General features: G+C 52.8%; 1 protein-coding gene across 1 annotated transcript in view; it reads right to left on the bottom strand.

Annotated features, from left to right (window-relative positions):
- Nucleotides 1-1,779: 1,779 nt before the first annotated feature.
- The window catches only part of LRRC38 (leucine rich repeat containing 38), a 32,883-nt gene continuing 14,923 nt past the window's right edge, over nt 1,780-19,739 (bottom strand). The window contains exon 2 of the mRNA XM_008507211.2: nt 1,780-3,258. Within this exon, the coding sequence (XP_008505433.2) occupies nt 3,005-3,258 (254 nt within the window). The 3' untranslated portion in view covers nt 1,780-3,004. The remainder of the gene's footprint in view (nt 3,259-19,739) is intronic.

The raw sequence follows: 19,739 nt of genomic DNA, 5'->3' as shown, positions 1-19,739 counted from the left end.
TGATGGTTGACTGGCACCCAGCAAGCCCTGGGTCACCCCCTCCCCGACTCACTCATTCATTCCGTAAATGACCACTGGCCCCTACACTGTGCAGGGCTTGTGCCTTCTGAGCAAACAGCTGAGCCCACTGGCCAGATTGAATCACTTGAGATGGATGGAAGGAATAAAATAAACTCATTAAGAGGGAATGCATTCCCCGGAACCCATTAGAACAAGGATCTGGCGCTATTTCCACAGCCTGGGGCACCATCTCCCCGAGATTCTCAGAGAAACGCATTGTGACTTTGGCGGGGTCCAGCTGGATCCAGGGCTTTAATTGTGTCCCCAGTAGGATGGTCCTGGGAGTGGGGATGGGAGACTGACAAGAGGCAGCACTTCCCACCCTATACAAGGCTCAGTGCAGTCTGTGGCCAGGCTGGGCAGGTGCTGGCCTTAGACTGTTTTGTGTCACAAACTCCAGCCTCTGAGCCCTTGGCCCTCCTCTGTGATCTTTTCTATCTTCCCTCCTGTGGCCCCATGTCAGGGAAGTTCTCGCCTGACTGAATATCTTCATTCATAATAAGGTGCAAATAATGGCTGGAACTTCAGACAGGAGTTCGAGCAGCATCTAGCGGGTCATGACGAGCAATTTCCATTTGCCCCTATTGTTGCCTCAAGGGAAGCGTTATCTGCACTGAAGGTAGAGCCCACGGAGGTGGCCCCTTGGGTGCTGAGGTTGCCATGGAGTCTGGGAAGACGCTGCCCGCTTCTCCACCTGCCTGGTGACTCCGTGAGAGGTCAGCCCCTCTGAGCCTGAGGTCTCCGCCACTGGAGCCCACAAGGCTGGGGGCTAGAAGGGGTGACGGAGAGTCTCCTCAAGGACAGAGGGTAAGGAGAGAAAGAGAGTGGAAGAGGAGGAAAGGAGGGAGGGAGGGAGGTGGCAGGGAGGTGAGAGCAGGAGGCAGGATGCAGTTCGAAGCTGGCCAATCAGAGCCCTTCCCCGAGGTGATGGCTGATTTTCTGCGTCAACTTGACTGGGTCACGGGGTGCCCAGATGGCTGGTTAAACATTATTTCTGGGTGTGTCTGTGAGGGTGCTTCTGGATGAGATTAGCATTCGAATCTGTAGATCGAGGAGAGCAGACGGCCCTCTGCCACCTGGGTGGGCACCATCCAACCTGCTGGAGGCCCGAACAGAACGAAAAGATGGGGGGAGGGGGAATTCACTTTCTCTCTGCCCGACTGCTGGATCTGGGTCTTCTGTCCTCAGACTGGAACTTAACCATTGGCTCTCCCAGTTCTCAGGCCTTCGGACTCAGAGTGGGACTATATCACCTGCTTTCCTTGGGTCTCCAGCCGGCCAACCGCAGATCACGGGAGCACTCAGCTTCCATGATCATGTGAACCAATTTCTTATACGCTCTCGCTCTCTCTCTCCCTCTCTTTCTCTTTCTCTCTCCCTCTCCCTCCCTCCCTCTCTAGAATATACATATCTCCTACTGGTTTTGTTTCTCTAGAGAACTCTGGCCAATACACCCAACTACCCACTCTGGAGTGGCTCCGACCAGTTACTCTGGGTCACAGGACCTCATTTATTTCCTTCATGGTGCTTATCACTACCTGTGATGGGATTTGTTCACTTGTCTGTTTTATGTTCCCCCCATAAGAAGACGAGCCCCAGGCGAGCAGAGGCCCTGCCTGTCTTATTCAGTGCATATCTGCAGCGTCTGGACCAGTGCCTGACACTTAGCAAGCACTCAGATAACCCTTCTGGAAGCAAAGATGGAAGGGAGCAAAGAAGGAAGGAAACATAAGGGATGTATTACGAGAAATGATGGAGAGTTGATTCCCGGAAATATCCCAGGAGCCTCCCCCAAGCCCCTGGTCTAGGCATCAGTCCCCAGCGAGGTCCAACGCGGCTAACTCCTGCCATCTTGCATAAACCCGCTGGGTGCACGACACTGTTTGTCTCACATTGTCTCTGAACCAAAGAGCTGCATTCCACAGCCTGGAAAACACTGCCTGTCACAGCCTGTGCGCCAAAGAAATGTCACACAGCCCCCGAGGCCGCCGATGGAGGGTTCTCTGAGGCCAAGTCCTAGTTCGTATGTTTTCTTTTTTTAACATTTTGGTGGGCCGACGCAACCTGCTTTTTGGAATCCTGGCCTCCAGGAAAGTTTCCTGCAAGTTCTGGAGACGACACGTCTGGAATGGTGCCAGCACAGGGAACAGCAGGCCTCATGTCGCTGAGGAGGGACTCTGAACGGGTGGGAGGTGAGGGGCTGCGGGACGGGAGGGGAAGTGACTTGGTTGTCCCTCAGAGGGAAGAGCAGACGGCATCGGGATTGTACAGAACGCCCCTCCTTCCTCCACGAGTTGCCACCATTAGGAGAAGGATCAGGGTTTGAGTTCTGTCAACGAATGTTTTCCCAACTCTGTCACCAACATGTAACAGCAAACGTCCTTCGGCCACTTCTTAGCTTCTTCCTCGGCGCCGTTTTAGCCAGACGTGGGTTTGTTCTTTGCGTAACATCCCAAGGTTGCGGAAGCCTGTTCCAGAGGAGCAGAAGTCCTGCTTCCAGGGAGGAGGACCCGCACTCGAGTCCCCGCTGTCTGAGCTGCTGCCACTTGGCAGGAAGGAGATGCTGCCAGGTCTCCCAGAACAGGTCAGAGAACGGACGGCACAAAATCATCTTTGTGGGCGAGCTGAGGTCTGCACGTGCCCTGGGCTGGTTTTCACCTGTCGGCTAGGAAGCGGGACTCAGCCATCTTCTCCCCACACACCCCTCCCGCCGAGAGCCGGCTCTCCTCCAGGGATCCTTCCTGGGCCGCTCCACTCTGGATTCCAAACTCTGAGATCGGAGCTCCCAGCAGGCACGCCCGGGGTGCAGGGCATGGAGCAGGTGCGGCTCTGTGCTCTGGGCACTGTGGGTGGCCGGTTCTTCTCCCCTCTCAGTACGTCCCTCTCTTCTTGGAGGGGAGCCGATGGCTTGGGTTCTGGAAAGCGAGGAATGGGAGGGGGCGGCTCAGTCCTCCTCGTCGTCCTCTTCGTCCTCGGGGTCTTTGTTGGGGGTGCACCTCTGGAAGCATTGCACCACGGTGGCCAGAAAGAAGCTGGAGATGATGGCAGCGATGGACACGGCCACGCCGGAGAAGATGATGATGAACAGGTCTGTGAGTGAGAGGCTGAACTTGCACTCGCTGAAGCTGGCCTCCGACAGCTCGTGCAGGAATACCCTCCTGTTCTCCACGGGCAGGGAGCACTGGATCTCGTCGAGGCCTGCAGAGAAGGTGGGCAGGGCGAGAGAGAGGGTTAGGCTGCCGCACAGGGTGGCCCACAAGCTCGCAAGGCAAGTGCTGACGCACAGCGGAGCGGGAGCAGCCCCCAAACGGGAAAACAGTTGATTTAAAGTCTCAGAGTCATCCCCACGGGAGAATTCAGAATGCTGGTCTCCCTTGATCAACTTTAAGGCACGGTGCTCTGATTTTGAATCGCTCAGGGTGGTGACAGAAGGGTATCATGGTCTTTTTTTGGGTTTGGAAGCTTGGTGGACCTTAATCCAGGCCTGGGGAAGACCCAGCCTTGAGCGGGGGCGCGGGGGAGATGCAGCGGGATGGGGCAGCGCCAATGGATGGCCCTGCAGTTGCTCACACTGTTTCCTAACTTGGACGCCATCCTCCTCCTCATCGCCCTCAGGACGACGCCGTCCAGAGGATCAGCACAGCCTTGTGGAAACTCCACTCCCCTCGAAGGGCCTTCCCTTGACAGGAGCGGGGAGAATAAGGCTCTGTCTGAAGGTGGCCCTCAAACGGTAGTCACCGAAGCTCACATGGAGCCCCCGGGTGCTTCAGAACCAGCCGCAGACTGTATGAAAATGCGGATTCCCAGGCACCACCCCTGGAGACTCAGATTCAGCAGGTCTTGGGGGGGACCCCAAACTCTGCATTTTTAAAAAGCATTTTTAATAACCAGGTGACTCTGGTGCTATAGCTCCAGGAGGCACACCCGAGGAGCATTATCTTCTGGTTGTCTGAGGGCTGAGAGCTTCTGGAACGTTCACCCCTGCTATGACCAAAGGTGCCCTCGTAAACTTGGTTTTGTATATTGGAGTTCTCTTTAAGATTTCACTGCAAGAGTGTTTGGCTAATTTAAAAACAAGTGTCAAATCTTTTGTCTAGAAAACTGTCACATCCGAGTACATGTTGAAAAAGTGCTTTATGACAATAATAAATGCTATCCAGAACTTACCACAGGCCAGGCACTGTTCTAAGCACTTCACACATAACAATTCCTTTAGTCCTCATAACAATTCCACGAGGTAGGTCCTAATGTCATCCCCATTTCACACAGACTCAGAGAGGTGAAGTAACTTGCCCAAAGCTGCACAGCCAGTAAGTGGCTGAGTCTGGACTCCAACTGCAGCAATCCGGCTCCAGAGGCCTGGCCTTTAGCCAAGGGTATGTGAGGCTGGGAGGAAAGCCAGGAAGAGTAGAGCCAGGGACACAGGAAGTGACGCCATCTTCCCGTGGCTGCCACCGAGTGGAGTGGTGGCAGTGACAGAAGCTGTCAGTCACCTGGTGGTGAGGGACACATTCCTAGTGTGATGGGTTTATACCATTTTAGAGAGACCGGATGACCGCTCCCTTATCGGAACGTGGTTCCTCCGGGGTGCCCCATCTGCCACTCGGTGAAGCAAGGGGCGGCTGCAAGCACTGCAGATGGGCGAGCTCTACACCCTCCATTGACTTAGTGAGCCCAAGGGAAGACTTGTCCGAGGCAAGAGAAACTGAGCAACTTGAGGATGGCTCTCCATGCACTCACTTATTCATTCAACACGCATTTACTGAGTACTTAGCCTGGGTCAAGGGACCGGTGAGGAGCAAAGCAAAAAGGCCCCACCCACGGTGAGTGCAAATTCCAGTTGGAGAGACAGACCCTCATTCGCGCATTCAACAGATGTTTGATGAGTATCTATTATCTGCGGCCCTGGGGATACAGCACGAACAAAGCAAGGCCTTGCCCCAGTGCAGCGTACTTTTTAGACAATAAATGAGCGGATCAAGAAATACGTAGAATGTTGAAGACGAAACGTCAGGGTGAAATGATGGAGCGTCCAGGGTGGTCAGGAGGTATGGCTTCAGCTCGGATCTGAAGGCTGAGCTGTAGGCAGCCGCGGACGAGCAGTCCAGGCAGAGAAGAGAGAGAGTTGGAAAGAGCTCAGCGTTTGGGGACACGGCGTAGCCAGGGCAACAGCGAGAGCCAAGGGGAATTTAGGACCAGCCAAGGTGGAGAGACGGGCACGTGGGGAGAGGCAGCGCCTGACAGCCAGGGGCTCCGAGTGCCCATCATGAAGAGAGGCCCCACCTCCACCACCAACCCTGTTATGGACTCGGTTGTGTCCCCCTGCAGACGCCCAAATCCGTGTTGAAGCTCAACGTCCAATATGACTGTGCTGGAAGACAGGGGCTTGAGGGAGGTGACTCAGGTTAGACGGGGTCAGAGGGTGGGACCCTGATCTGATAGGACGGGTGTCCTTATAAGAAGAGGAGGAGACACCAGGAGTGGGTGCACAGGGGAAAGGCCCTGTGGGGACACAGAGAGAAGGTGGCCGTCTGCAAGCCGGGAAGAGGTCTCACCAGAAGCCAACCCTCCCAGTCCTTGATCTTGGACCTTCCAGTCTCCAGACTGTGAGAAATAAACGTCTGCTGTTCAGCCATCCAGCCTGCGGTATTTTTTTATGGCAGCCTGAGCTGACTAATACAAACCCTCGTTGGACATGAACAAGTTGTAGGCTTGTGTTAGTGTTAACCCACAAAAGACCGTTTATTACCAAGCACAATCTACACATCCTGACTGACACACAATATGAACGATAGACCAAATCAAGTTACTGCCTCGATTTTACAAACTTCAGACACAAGAAAATGCATGATATTCAAATGCATAAAGAGCTCAGATCTGCTTCTGATCTGGAAGAAGAGAGAAAAACAAAACAGTAGTGACTAACACTCTCGTTGCACTTACTACGTATGTGCAAACACTGTTCTAAGAGCTAAGCACATGTTAACTCAATTCCCACAACAGCCTTCTGAGGCAGGTACTATTACGATTATTACTATTAGTGCTATTATTTTGCCCATTTGTGGTGGAGAAAGCTGAAGCACAGAGAGTCCATGCAGCTTGCCTTTGGCAACACAGCTTCACAGAGCTGTAAAGACGCCATTTTGACATTAAGCTCAATAGCCTTCAATCTCTGCTTGCCTTTGGCCTCCTTCCAACTCTCAGCAAAACCTTCAATTGTTCTTTTTTAGTGCTTTAATGATTTCAAAAAGCTGGCCCTCAACCCACCTCCAGAATTATCTGAAACCCAGGAGGATTTCTTCACACTTTGCTGATCAGTGGCTTCTATCCCGCAAAGAGCAGTCCTGCTAGGAGGTTGCTGTGCAACCCTGCCACCACCCTTTGGGCCACCACCCCTTGCGCCTTTGTCTATATTTCCTTCTCCAGCTCAGAACCAGAAGCTTCCTCCTTCCTTCTGTCCTGGCCCATCCTTTATATAGTCTACAGACAACCCACTGATGCTCTCCTCCCCATGGGAACCGTTGCCTAGCAACCAGACTCACATTCCCCCGTCCCTAAGTCAGTACCCACTTATAGACCCGAGGAATCAGCTGGACCACTGCTCTGCAGGTTTCCCCAGTTTACACTTGACTATGGGGTTTTTGACTTTCTTTTTCTTAAAGAAGCCAAACTTCTGAGCGTTTTAAATGCATTTCAACAGAACAGGAGAACTTTAAGATAGACTTATATTCTGGTTCCCTTGCAGACACTGTGTTTTCTTCAATGGAAAAGTGGAAAAATCAATTGACCTGCCTGTCTTTAACATCCTTCCCCCCACCAGCCACAGATGTTATGAAAATAAACAGGACGGACACCAACGCACTACATGAATGACAGGCAGTTCCTAAATCCCAGATAATATTTGCAATCCTCCAACCCATAACAGGCCATCAGGACCTAGAGAAACTTCCTAGAAGTCTTTTTCCTCGGTGAGCTGTACTAACTGGAAACAACCACAATAAAACGACACAAGCCTACAGGGCCTGCTGTTCAAACCCAACCTTTGCTGGCCGTGGCTCCTTGAGTCGATTCTGATTTCTACAATGCTCTTTGTGCCTTGAGATTAGGCTTGGCATTTTTACAAAGCGACGCTTTTAGAAAATGTCATCTCACATTTCTCTGTGGCTAGAGGAAACGGGCCTTTTTGAAAAAAGCCACACACCAGCCCACCAGGGGTGGGCGACTCTGGAACCATGCTCGATGGAGCTATCACGATAAGACGCGCTGACTTAATGGGTTTTCGTTGCTCACAAAGGGCAGAGAAATAAGAAGAGCTGGACAAAGAGAGTCAGCCAGGGAGAGGGCCAGCAGAGGGAGGCAGGGCATTGCGACCAGAGCGCTCTAAAGATACACACAAGGCCAACAGCAGAATCCTGGAGTTGGGGTCCTCTGACTTTGGGGTCCCCTCTTCTCTCCTGCAGCATCTTCCTTTAGATCGGAGTTTCTCAACCTCGGCACTGTTGACATTTGGGGTCAGATAACTGCTTGATGTGGGGGCTGTCCTGTGCACAGCTGGCTGTTGATCAGCATCCCTGCCTTTACCCACGAGATGCCGGCAGGACCCCCACCCAGTGTGACATCAGAAATGTCTCCAGACAGTGCCACAGGTCCCGGGAGGCGGGGCAGGGAAGGAGACAGAGCCCCCGGTTGAGAACCACGGCTTCAGACTAGAACACTTGCCTGGGTAGGTACCTTCGAAGGCAGGGCTGCTCGTAGGTTCTGAACAGACTTCTAGTTGTGAAACAGCTCTTTTTGACTCACGCGTTAAACAAAACAGAGGAAGGGCTTTATGGTAGAGACAAAAAGAGAGAGAGAGAGAAAAGGAAGGAAGGAAGGAAGGAAGAGAAAAAGGGAGAGAAAGACGCAGTCCTGGCCTCGAGGAACTTAGGTCCAAGAGGAGCAGCATCAGGACACAAACACAAACAACGATATTTTAAGAAGTGAGAAGTTGCATAAGAAAAGTCCAGAGAAAGCCCAGGGGAGCTGAGAGGAGAGAGGAGGAGCCCAGGAGCAGGCCAGCGGTGGCAGGGGGAGGAAGGATGGGCACGGGGAGGTGAGGACGGGGCGCCCGTGATGTCCCCACTTGACTGGAATGTTCTCCCTCCTTTCCTGAGCCCCATCTCCCCAGCTGTCTGAGTTAAGAATAGCCAACGAAAGCCAGGAATTACGCGGCTCTTTGTGTGTGCCGGCGGGCGCCACTCTTAGGGCTTCACACATATTAGCCCGTTTAATCCTCAGGCCAACCCTATGAGGAGCCTACTATAATTATCCCATTTTACAGAGGATCAGACTGAGGCACAGAGACGCCAAATGACTTGCCCAAGGCTGCACAGTCAGGAAATGATGGAGCTGAGACTGACCCCAGCCACTACACTGTCCCATCTAGTCTCCCAGGCAGGGAGACCCGAGGCTGCCCTGGCCCCCCCACCCCCCAACTCCACGCCTCAGGACAAGTTCCTTCCAGGCACAGTGTCTTTTAAAGAGATGCCGTAGAACCCTCCAGCTACCCTCCTGGTCCCCAGGCCCTGAGCTGGACAGACTCAGAAGGTCCCGTTGCCAGCACAGCCTCTGGAGGCCCGTGTCAGGAGAAGGGCTCCGTGGATGCTCTGAAATGCAGACGAGAAGGGACGCCCTCCGTGAGTAGCCGGAGAATCACTGCCAGGAATGGAGAATTTGGATTAAGAGATCAAAAGTGGCAGCCACGAGCCACACTCAGGCTGCAATGTGTTTTTGCGTGTGAAGGCAGCGGTGGTGGTCTTTTATTTTAAGAATCTGAAAAGACATTTAACTCAGGAGAGAGGGCAGCACTGTCACATGGAGACCATCGTCAGGCTGCTGTAATGAGACAGGACACCTGCTGTGGGTCTGCTCACTCATCCGTGTCACCTGGCCGGCCCCAAGCACTTGAGTGTGCGTCCCCCGGGGCAGTGTGCTTCCGCCTGTCCTGTGTCCTGGAGGCAGCCGGGACGTGGAAGATCTCTCGGGAGCCTGGAGTCTGGAGCTGTGGTCCTCAGGCTTTTGAATTTTACATAATCTTAATAAAAAAATTTTAAAAAAGAAATAGAGGAGACGGACATAGGACTGCAGTTTATAATTCTGCCCCGTTAGGACGTTAAGCGCGAGCACACACACACACACACACACACACCCCATCATCGTTTTATAAAAGAGAGAACATTTGTCCACCATTAAAACTAAGAAGGGCACAATATGATTAAATAGCGGTAAATACATTTGGCCTTCAGAAAACTTACCGCAAAGCCCTCATTGCTCTCATTTCATGACGGGCCTGTGCGTGCCTGGGCAAAACGAGCGAGTACCATCCGCATCCCTACGCTCCCTCCCACGGGAACAAGTGCCCGGGGCTTCCTTATTCTTCAAGACTAGAGGTCGGAAAACAACAGCTCCAGGGCTGACTCCCCCTTTCCTCCCCTTCCCGCTCGTCTGTGTAAGTGAAGTCTTATTGGAACACAGCCAGGCCCATCAGTGACGCATTATCTAGGGCTGCTTCTGTGCTGCAATGGCAGGTTTGAGTAGTTGCAAAGGATTACATGATGCACCAGGCCTAAAATAGTCACTATCTGGCCCTTTACAGGAAGTCTGCCACCTGCTGTTCAAAGCGACCCAGGAAACGCCTCCTCTGGGAAGCCTGCCCTGAATGCTTCCTGTGTTTTCCCCGCCCCTGAGTGGAGCCTCTCCTTCCTGGCCTCCCCCTACCTCTTCCAACAAGGTCAGCTCTTCCACAGGGGGGACTGGGTCTCCCACGTCTGCACCCACAGCTCCCAGCTCAGAGCCTGGCACTCAGAACACGAACATTGCAAAAACCGAGAAAATCCAGAACAAGTCAGGAGCGTCCAGGTGAGAAGGCTCCTGCGTGCAGTTCCTGCCGGGTCCTCAGGTGGGCTGCGGGTCTGTAAGCCAGGACTGGCTTGTCAAAAGCCCATCAGAGACGACTCCCCATTTGCGATGAGCTACAGGGCATCCACTCAACATGCAATCTGTTGAGTAGACAAAATCTTTCACACTCGGGGTCCGTAAACATGAATGCAACAGATTCTTAGTGGCAACAATGTTGGGAGCTGTCAATTTTTGTGATTTCTCTCCCTTCTTCAGCGAAGTGCACCCCAGATGTGAAGAACTCTTCCTATTTATTACAGATGATTTCTGAAATCACAAGAGTAATAGCTGGTGGGTTCAACAGATAACACGGTTCCTGCCCTGGTCTAGACTGAAAGATGGGGAGGCATGGGATTCAGAGGACAGAGGTTAGAGTGTCAGCTTCGTTACTGAGAAAACTGCTGGAGCCTCATTTCTACCCCACAGACGGCCCAATTCTCCCTACGGCAGACAGAATGAGGCTTTTACAGAAAAACTTACATCCCATCATTCCTCTGCTCAACACCCCTCCCTGCCAAGGTTGCTTGTTTTTCTCAAAGTGAAACCCACAATCCTTGCTATCTTCCCCGAGAACCCCTCCCCTCCACTTTGCTTGCTTTCTCAAATACCCGGAGCATGGGCCTACCTCAGGACCTTTGCACCTGTTCCCTCTGCCTGGCTCTATTCTTCCCTTTCTTAAGGTCTGTGCTCACATGTCACTTTATCTGAGAGGCCTCCCCATGCCTCCATCATTCTCCATCCCCCGCTGGCTTTATTCTTCTCTATAACACTCAGCACGAAATCACTCATTATGCGTGTATTCATCTGTTTCTTTCCTGCTTCCCTGCCCCTCCCCAAAGGTCAGACTTTCTGTTTTGTTTCCTGCTCTACTTCCAGTACCGAGAACTTTCAAACAATATTTTTGAGTGAATGTTAGCAAATTGGCTAACCCGCCTTGTAGCCTTACCACGGGCCAGGAATCCTCCCGGGCATCGCCTACACTCCTTCACTCCACAGAGCAGACTCTGCGGCTGGTACTGGGATGACCCTGGTTCGCAGATAGGAAACTGAACAGTTAGGATACCTGCTTAAGGTTATCCAGCTAAGAAGTGGTGGACCCAGGACGTGGAACCAGGCACTCTGACTCCAGGCCCTGTGCTGTTAGCCATCACCCTGTTGCCTTAAAAACGCTTGCAGAGGTTATTGTGGGGGCAATGAAGACCCAGCAGGTCCTAGAATTACGCCAAAGCTGCACAGTAAATGTGTAAACCCGGTTTGGAACCCATGAGACCTCCAGCGGTGGCCCAAGCCCAGAGTACTCAGTGGAAAGAACACAGAAGGTCACGCTGTAGGGTGTGGGTGTTTATTGGTTTCCCAGGGCTGCCGTGACAAATGACCACAGACTGGGTTGCTTAAGACAAATGTATTCGCTCACAGTTCCGGAGGCCAGAAGTCTGAAACGAAAGTGCCAGCAGGGCCGGGCTCCTTCTCAAGGCTCCAGGGGAGAGCCCTTCCTGGCCTCTTCCAGTTCTGGCGGCTCCTGGCACTCCTTGGCTTGTGGCAGCATCGCTCCAGTCTCTGCCTCTGTCTTCACACGGCCTCCTGCTCTGCATCTCTTTCAAATCTCCCTCTGTCTTTCTCTTGTCATTTTGGATTTAGGGCCCATCCTAAATCCAGGATGATCTCATTTCTAGATCCTTAATTACGTCTGCAAAGCCTCTTTTTCCAGATAAGGTCACATTCACAGGTTCCAGGGGTTGGGACCTGGACACATCCTTTTGGAGGACCCATTTGACCCCCTACAGGTGTCCCCGGGGTAATAGTATTCGCTGCCCTGTGGCTTCCCCTCCATGTCTCCTCTTTGGAGGCAACTCTCAGACTTCTCTTTGGGCAATCACCTCTCACCCCTGGGGTACGTCTGTCTTGGTGTGACTTTCTTAAAATGCTTGACCCTTCTCTGGCTGGGGGTCAGCATATGACCCACCCTGGGCCAGTCTCTCTGGCCCAATATACTGGATCTTGAGGGGATGGACCAAAAAGATGGCTGAAGCCAACTCAGTCCAGCACCCCACCCTGGACGAATCGCCCCATTGATTGGATTCCGCTTTCTAGACTCCCAGAGCGGCCTCATTCTTGCCGGAGCCTGCTGCCCTCAGCCTTCTCTTCACTTCTGCAGATTCCCTGACCTCCCTGCCGTGGTCCCTTCCTCGCTTCCCTTGGCCAGGGCTGGCTTCTGTCGTTTACACTCAAGAGGACCAACTAACCACGGATTATAGGAAAACAGTTCAAGGACGAGCTGCACACTTGTCCTGTCTGCCTGTCCCACAGCCACACGCCATCTCACTCTGCCCAGATGTCCTACAAATGTGCCTGGCGGTTCCAGGGGCTTAAGGGAGTGGGAGCGATTTAGGACAGCTCACCTCCCCTCTTAGGGAGGCAACTCCGTGAACGGGCACACCTGATGGGAAGCTGGGCTCCTTCCTTCTGTCCTGATCTGGGTCTTCCTCCAGGCCATATTCACCTTCCACCAAAGTGGGTTCCATTCTGGCTTAGGGAGAATGGACCACTGCTCCTTCCCTTTACAACACCTCTTCCTTCTCCACAGGGCACATGGAGCAGAGACGGGCCACCTTCCTTGTGCAGGGCGGCTCAGCTCCCGGCCTGCTGCCACCCTTCCAGGCTCTCTCTCCTTGACTGATGACTTCTCCCCAGCAGCTGACACCTGAGCTGGAGAGGGTGAAGGGCTCCCATTCTCCCGAAATAGATGGTGACACAGCGGATGGTAGATTGAGATTAATCTCTCACCCCTTGCAGCAAACAGGCCTGCAGCCAGAGGATCTCTTGGGGCCTTTCCCCTGATCTGGCCTCCCAGGAACTGCCCAACCCAGATCAGCGACAGGCTCTGCTAAGCACTCTTTGTCATTAAAACTCTATTTTTGTTTACCTAACTCCACTTATTATACAAAGCCTGTGTACGCAGTGAAACAATAGAAATAAACAGGAGGAGGATAAAAGAGCCCATAAATGCATGTTTAACACATTGGCTTACACCTTTCTGGATTTTTCTGCGTGCACGTGTATATAAATCCTCTAAGCAGAAATATACTCTGCCACTCCATTGGATCACCATACTGGGAACATCTTTCTAGCCAATCAGATATCACTTGTAAGGGAGGATATTTTATTATGTAAATGAGCAGCGATTTACTTGTCCAATCCCAGGAGGTTTCCAGTTTTTTTCTCATTAGAAGCAAAGTTGCTATGAGCGTCAGTGTACATGTTCTTTTTTTTTTTAAATCATTTGGCGCTTTTTTTTTTTAAAGATTTTATTTTTTCCTTTTTCTCCCCAAAGCCCCCCGGTACATAGTTGTATATTCTTTGTTGTGGGTCCTTCTAGTTGTGGCATGTGGGACGCTGCCTCAGTGTGGTTTGATGAGCAGCACCATGTCCGCGCCCAGGATTCGAACCAACGAAACACTGGGCCGCCTGCAGCGGAGCGCATGAACTTAACCACTCGGCCACGGGGCCAGCCCCCGTGTACACATTCTTAATTATTTCCCCAAGACACATTCCCAGAAGGTGAGGACCGTGTGAGAATCCTGGAACTCGTGCCCACGATGGATTTTGTCACTTTTTAGCTTTGCCAACCTGACAAGCCATCAAAGAGCGTATTGTTGATTTAATTTCCATTTCTCCGATTGCCAGTAGAGATGAACATTGTATGGTGTGCTCATTGGCCATTTGGAGTTGTTCTTCTGTGAACTGCCTGCCTGAGACCTGTGCCAAGAGCTTTGCAAGTCTTATCAAGGTGTGAGAAGGCCCTAGTGACAAGGAGCACCGGAGAGAGAGGGTGGTTGATCCCTCTGACATCTGTTAGTCACTCTCCCGGCCACCTCTCCCCTTTATTTACAGACGGGAGGCCCAGAGACGTTAGGCAGCTTGTCTAAGGTCACACAGAGTCTGGAGGGAATCCAGGTCTCTGAACTCCCTGTTTAGTGCTCTTTCCAGGCACCGGGTTCTTAGTTCACTATCAGCACCTGGAGACGATGCGGGTACCATGGCCACTGCTGCAGCTGCTCGGTGCTGCAAAGAAGACCCACGAGGGGCATCCGAGGGGGCGTCGAGGATGGCGCTGCAAGGCTTGCTCCTGCTTCTTGGGGGCAGGCTGCCGGGGAACACAGGCTCCGGTTTCCTACGCTGCTGACTTTTGCTCCCCCGTCCCTGCCTCACAGGGGCAAACTCCCAGCTGTCCTCCGTGGCTCAGGGCAGATCTTCCAGCTAAGCGCTCGGCTGATGCCACCAGAGAAAGATGCATCAGAGCATCGGGCCCAGGGCTCCTGCTTGGCCCTGGTGCCACAGAGCGCGTCCTAGAGAAGGAGCGGCGCGGAAGAGTGGGTCCCGCACCAGAGCTGCGACTCGTGTCTGCTCGCCCACACTTCAGCCTGACTCCCACCCCTGAATCTTAGGACGCTGACATCAGTCCTGCGCATAAGAATGGAAAATCGACTGACCCGTGATGCGATTTTCCCAACCTGTCCTCCCTCCGGTAAGAAATGAGCAGAGATGATCCCTGAGGGCTGAAACTTTTATCCTCTAGGAGGCATGCATGCATTTCCATTGCCACCCCCACCATCACCATCACTGCCATCATCTCAACCATCACTCCATTGCTACTTCCACCACCTCCGCCATGTCCACCACCTCCACTGTGAAGTCCACCTCCCCCATGTCCACCACCTCCACCATGACGTCCACCTCCCGCATGTCCACCACCTCCACTGTGATGTCCACCTCTCCCATGTCCACCACCTCCATCATGACGTCCACCTCCCGCATGTCCACCATCTCCACCATGATGCCCACCTCCACCATTTCTACCACCACCACCGGTGCCACCTCAATCATCAGTAACAGACATTTGCTCTGAGTTGGGCCCTGGGCCGAGTGCTGGGGATACCAACCTGCATCTAGTTATTATTAATGATCTGGTTAGAGGGAACCTTCTGGCCAGGCCTGTGTGAGGAAGTCTAAGACCGCCCCTGTGAGTCTGGTCCCTCCCGGTGCTCACGGCGATCAGTGCTCCCTGCTGCCTTGGAGTGCTCAGAGACACCCACTGTGGCTCCCCGCCTTGACCTGCCCTCCTGAGCACCCACTGTCCCAAGTTAATCTCTAATGGTGGGCTCACTGGCCAGCTGGAAGAAGCCATATGTTGAGTGTCTCGGGGGTGATGAGGGGCGTGCATGTTAAGAGGGCCGTCCCCAATTACACTGTTGAGATGACATTCTACAGGGACGTAACATTTACTGAAACTACTAGTATTTACCAGGAACTATGGCAAGTACTTTGCCATCATCATGTCATTGATCCTCTTTCACAATAGCCCTTTAGAGCAGTGGTTCTCGACTGGAGGTGACTTTGTCCCTCAGCGGGCACTTGGTGATGTCTGCAGATACTTTTGGTTGTCACAGCTGGGTGAGGTGCCACCGGCATCTCGTGGGAGGAAGACAGGGACGCTGCTCGCCATGCTACAGTGCAAAGGACAGCCCCCAGGGCAAAGAATTAGCCAGCTCCTAACGTCAACAGTGCTGAGTCCGAGATGCTCTGCTTTGGGGTATTTTTTTCCTGGTCTCATTTTTTTAAAAAAACTTTTAATTCTGGTAAAATACACATACCATAAAATTGACCATCCTAACCATTCCCAAGTGTCCAGTTCGGTGGCATTAAGCACATTGATGTTGTTGTGCAGCCATCTCCCCCTCCAGCTCCAGAACTCTTTGCATCCTGCAAAACTGAGACTCTGTCCCCATTAAACACTAACCCTCCATCCCACCCGCCCTCCCTCCAGCCCCTGCCACACCATCGTCCTCTGTCTCTATGAATTTGGCTCCTCTAAGGGGCCTCAGATAAGTGGGATCATACAGCATTTTGTCTTTTTGTGACTGGCTTATTTCACTTAGCATAATGGCCTCAAGTTTCATCCATGTTGTAGCGGGTGGCAGAATTTCCTTCCTTTTAAGGCTGAATAATACCCCATTGTGTGGATGGACCACATGTTGTTTATCCATCATCCATGAATGGATACTTGAGTTGCTTCCCCCTTTTGGCTACTGAATAACGCTGCTATCAACACAGCTGTGCAGATGTGGGGGATTTTTTAGCTGCAGAGACCAGGGCTCAGAGAAGCTGTGCAACTGGCCCAAAGTCATGCCACTCGTCTGTGAAGGTCTGGAGGTAAAGGCAGGCCCGCTGTCCCCAGAGCCCACCCTCTCTCCATGATACCGCGGTGCCCTCAGTATTGACCGGCCATTTGTAGAACTTGACTTGGCCTCTCCTCGGTGGACAATTTCATCCCAGCCATGAAACTGGACTTTATGTGTCCCCACTCCCTCGTCTCTGCTCAGCGGTGTCAACTTTCCTCTTTCTTCTGGACCCCGTCTGTCTTTCCCTCTTACCATGCGAGGCCCACCTCTCTCTCGAGTCCCTGGTGGGCTCCCCCATCTGTGCTGCTTGTGACAATCGCCCCAGGACATCTCCCCACGAGTGCTGGCCTTTTTCCCCTTCCGCCCATAAAGTTCTCTCTATGCCCCAAACAGCTCCCAAATCATTTACCCACGAAGCAATTCGTCGTCCTGGGAAGTCAGGAGCCAGGCTGTTTTTTTGTTATATTGATGCTTCTTTGGACAGTGAGGGCTGAGAGTGGATCCAGGCCCCCGGCAGCAGACGCCTTCACCTGGCAGTGGGTCCCGGCACCGTGGCAACTGCCATCGCTAGGGTCAGAGCTCTGGGTTGTTGGGAAGTGACCACAGGGGGAGGCATTGTGGGGAATGGGGGCGCTCATTAGAAACGACCTGTGCAGGCGGAGAAGACCTCCCCTTTATCTGACCCTCTGCTTTCACAGGTGGGGAAACAGGCCCAGAGAAGTGAAGTGACTTCCCTGTGGTAGACAGAACGATGCCCCCGAGACGTCCACACCCGAAGCCCCGGACCCTGTGCGTGTGTCACCTTATAGAGCAAAGGGACTTTGAAGATGTGATTAAGTCAAGGGTCTTAAGAAGGGGAGATTATCCTGGATTATCCAGACGGGCCCAATGTGGTCACAGGGTCCTTACAAGAGGGAGGCAGGCGGGTCAGAGTCAGAGAGGAGATGTGACAATGGAAATGGAGGTCAGAGTGACAGGGGGCCACGAGCCAAGGAATGTGGGCAGCCTCTAGAAGGCGGAAGAGGCCAAAGGAAACCAGGCATCCTGATTTCAGCCCGTTTTGGACTTCTGACCTCCAGAACTGTAAGAACTACATCGGTGTCATTTTAAGCCACGAATTTGGTGGTGATTTGTTACAGCAGCAACAGGAGACTAACGCATTCCCCCAGATCACACAGCACATCAGTGGCAGAGCAGAGCTGAGGAGCCAGTGGCCCCCACCCTCAGTCCCAAGCGCCTGCAGTGACACCACGTTGAGACACATCTGTGGCAAAGTGCGAGCCTCTGGAACTGGGTCCTTGGGGCGGCGACACAGGTGTTGACAACAGCTGGCATTTGTCACGGGCTTTCTGTGCACCGGGCACTCTGCTGAACACATTACAGGGGTGACCTCCTAGACCCTCACGATGGACTTAGGGATATTATTGTTCATATTTTACACATGAGCAAACTGAAGCACAGAGAGGTCAAGCAATCTGCCCAGGCTCACACAGCTAGTGCATAAAGGAGCAGGGTTCAAACCACGGTGGGTCTAATCCGAAGCCTGTGCTCTCAGCCGCTGTGCGACGTCTCCCTCTAGGGACGGCCGTGTGATATGAGGGAAGCGCACCGGCCAGGGAATGGAGCCTCGGCTCTTTGCTTGGCTTTTCACTAGTTTGCTGTGTGGCTTTGGGCAAGTCACCTGGTCTCCCTGAGCCATGGTTTCCCATCTGAAAATGAAAAAGAGTAGACTGGATAATCCTCAAATCTAAGCTTTTCTGAGCCTTCTGGAATGTTCATTCCACAAAGGCAGAGGCTTTGCCAGGTCCATGGCAACGTGCTCGGCACCTGGAGTTGAATTTGCTTTCACAGAGCGCAGTCTGCTCTGGTTCCCACTAAGATGGCCAAGTCGTCTTCGGTTTACACCACGCCAAGGCCAGGCTCTGACCCAGGGACGTGCACTGACTAATCTAGTTCTGAGCCTAAAGCAGGGGCTCTGGACCCAAGAGGGTGAGGTTGCAGTTAAGGGACCCTAGCTCCTGATATGAGATTTGAGAAGCCGTGCAATGGTTAGTGACAAAGATCTGAGAGCCAGTCTCTGCGGAGCGTGGACAGAAGCACGACAAATATTCATGGAGAAATGAATGACAGCCCTGATGTGTCTGGAGGCCCAGGTCCCATGGGCTCACGGGGACAGCCGCAGGAGGTCAGGGTCCTGGCTGAAGGGGAGCTGGACGCGAGCAGCACATACATGACACATTTGAGAAGCCAGTTCTGGCTGCTGGCAAATGGTCTGGTTTCCGACGATGACTCGGTGTGAGCAGAGCGGGACCCGAGGGGACAAGAGGCTCAGGGCTTCTTCTGTCTTTCTTGGCTGCACAGCTGAAGAGCTCCGTCGGTTTCGGTTCAGGAAGAAGCAGGGGTGAGAAGGGGCAGGGAAGGGAGCTGGAGCAATGGCTCCGGGCATCAAGGTAGGGACAGCCACTGGATTTCAAGCACACTGGACCCTCCCTCAAGACATGTTTCCTTGGCCAGTGGAACCAGGACAAAATGAAAGGAACCCCAGAGAATCAGAATCAGGGGACAGAAGCATCATGGGCAGAAATGCCCCCCAACACTTGATGCTCCCTCCAATACCACTGACAAGTGGTCATATGGTCTCTGCTTGAATGCCTCCAATGACGGCAACCTCACTACCTCCCTAGGCAGCCCATTTTCGGAGCCCTAATTGCTAGCTGTTCCTCCTTATAGTGCATCAGAATCAGTTTCCTTGTAGTCCTAACCATTTATCTATCTTCTGAGGCCAGAACAGGTCTCCCGTATTCAGTGACAGCCCCTCAGCCATCTGGAGACAGGGCCATGTCCTTCTGAGTCCCTACTTTTGACAGTTAAACATCCATTTTTCCCATATCAACATGGTCTTGCTCTCCAAATACAAAGGAAGCTCGGGTAACTGCTTATAGGTTGTGATTCAAAGAAGACCGGGGGCCCCAACCCTCTCCCCTGACCTGCCCCATCCGAGTGTCACCATGCCTGAAACGCTACTCAGATCAGTGGCTCAGTGATGAGCAGGGGTCCCTTCCTGTATTTGTTCCAGGTTACTCCTCAACTCACTCATACTTTGATGAGAATCAGTTTACTAAATTGGTTTCTCCAAGCAAGGGGGAGCTTATGGAGGCCTCCTCTGCTCCACTCTTCTTCCCTCTGCCCTGTCTTGGCGTCACTGAGTCATTCATTCACTCAACAAACATCTATTGAGCACCTGTTATAGACCAGAGCGGCTCTGGTACTGGGGCGATAACAGTGAACGAACAGACAAGTCCCCACTCTCATGGCTACAATCTAGTGAGGGAAGACAGATAGACTATGAGTAAATCAGTAAATTGAATGACATGGCACATGGCGACAGCTGCTATGGAGAACAGAGGAGCAAGGAGGGGAGGGAGGAGAGCTGGAGGCAGCATGTCATGGGGTTCAGTGGGGCTGGGAGGGAAGGCTCAATGAGAAGGGGCACGTGAGCTAGGTGCTGAAAGGAGTGAGCGGGCAAGTCATGTGGACATCCAGGGGCAGGGCGTTGCAGGTAGA

Source organism: Equus przewalskii, chromosome 2 (assembly GCF_037783145.1).
Source record: "Equus przewalskii isolate Varuska chromosome 2, EquPr2, whole genome shotgun sequence".
NCBI lineage: Eukaryota > Metazoa > Chordata > Mammalia > Perissodactyla > Equidae > Equus > Equus przewalskii.
The sequence above is the reverse complement of the archived record's forward strand: the minus strand, read 5'-3'. Positions and strand labels throughout refer to the sequence as shown.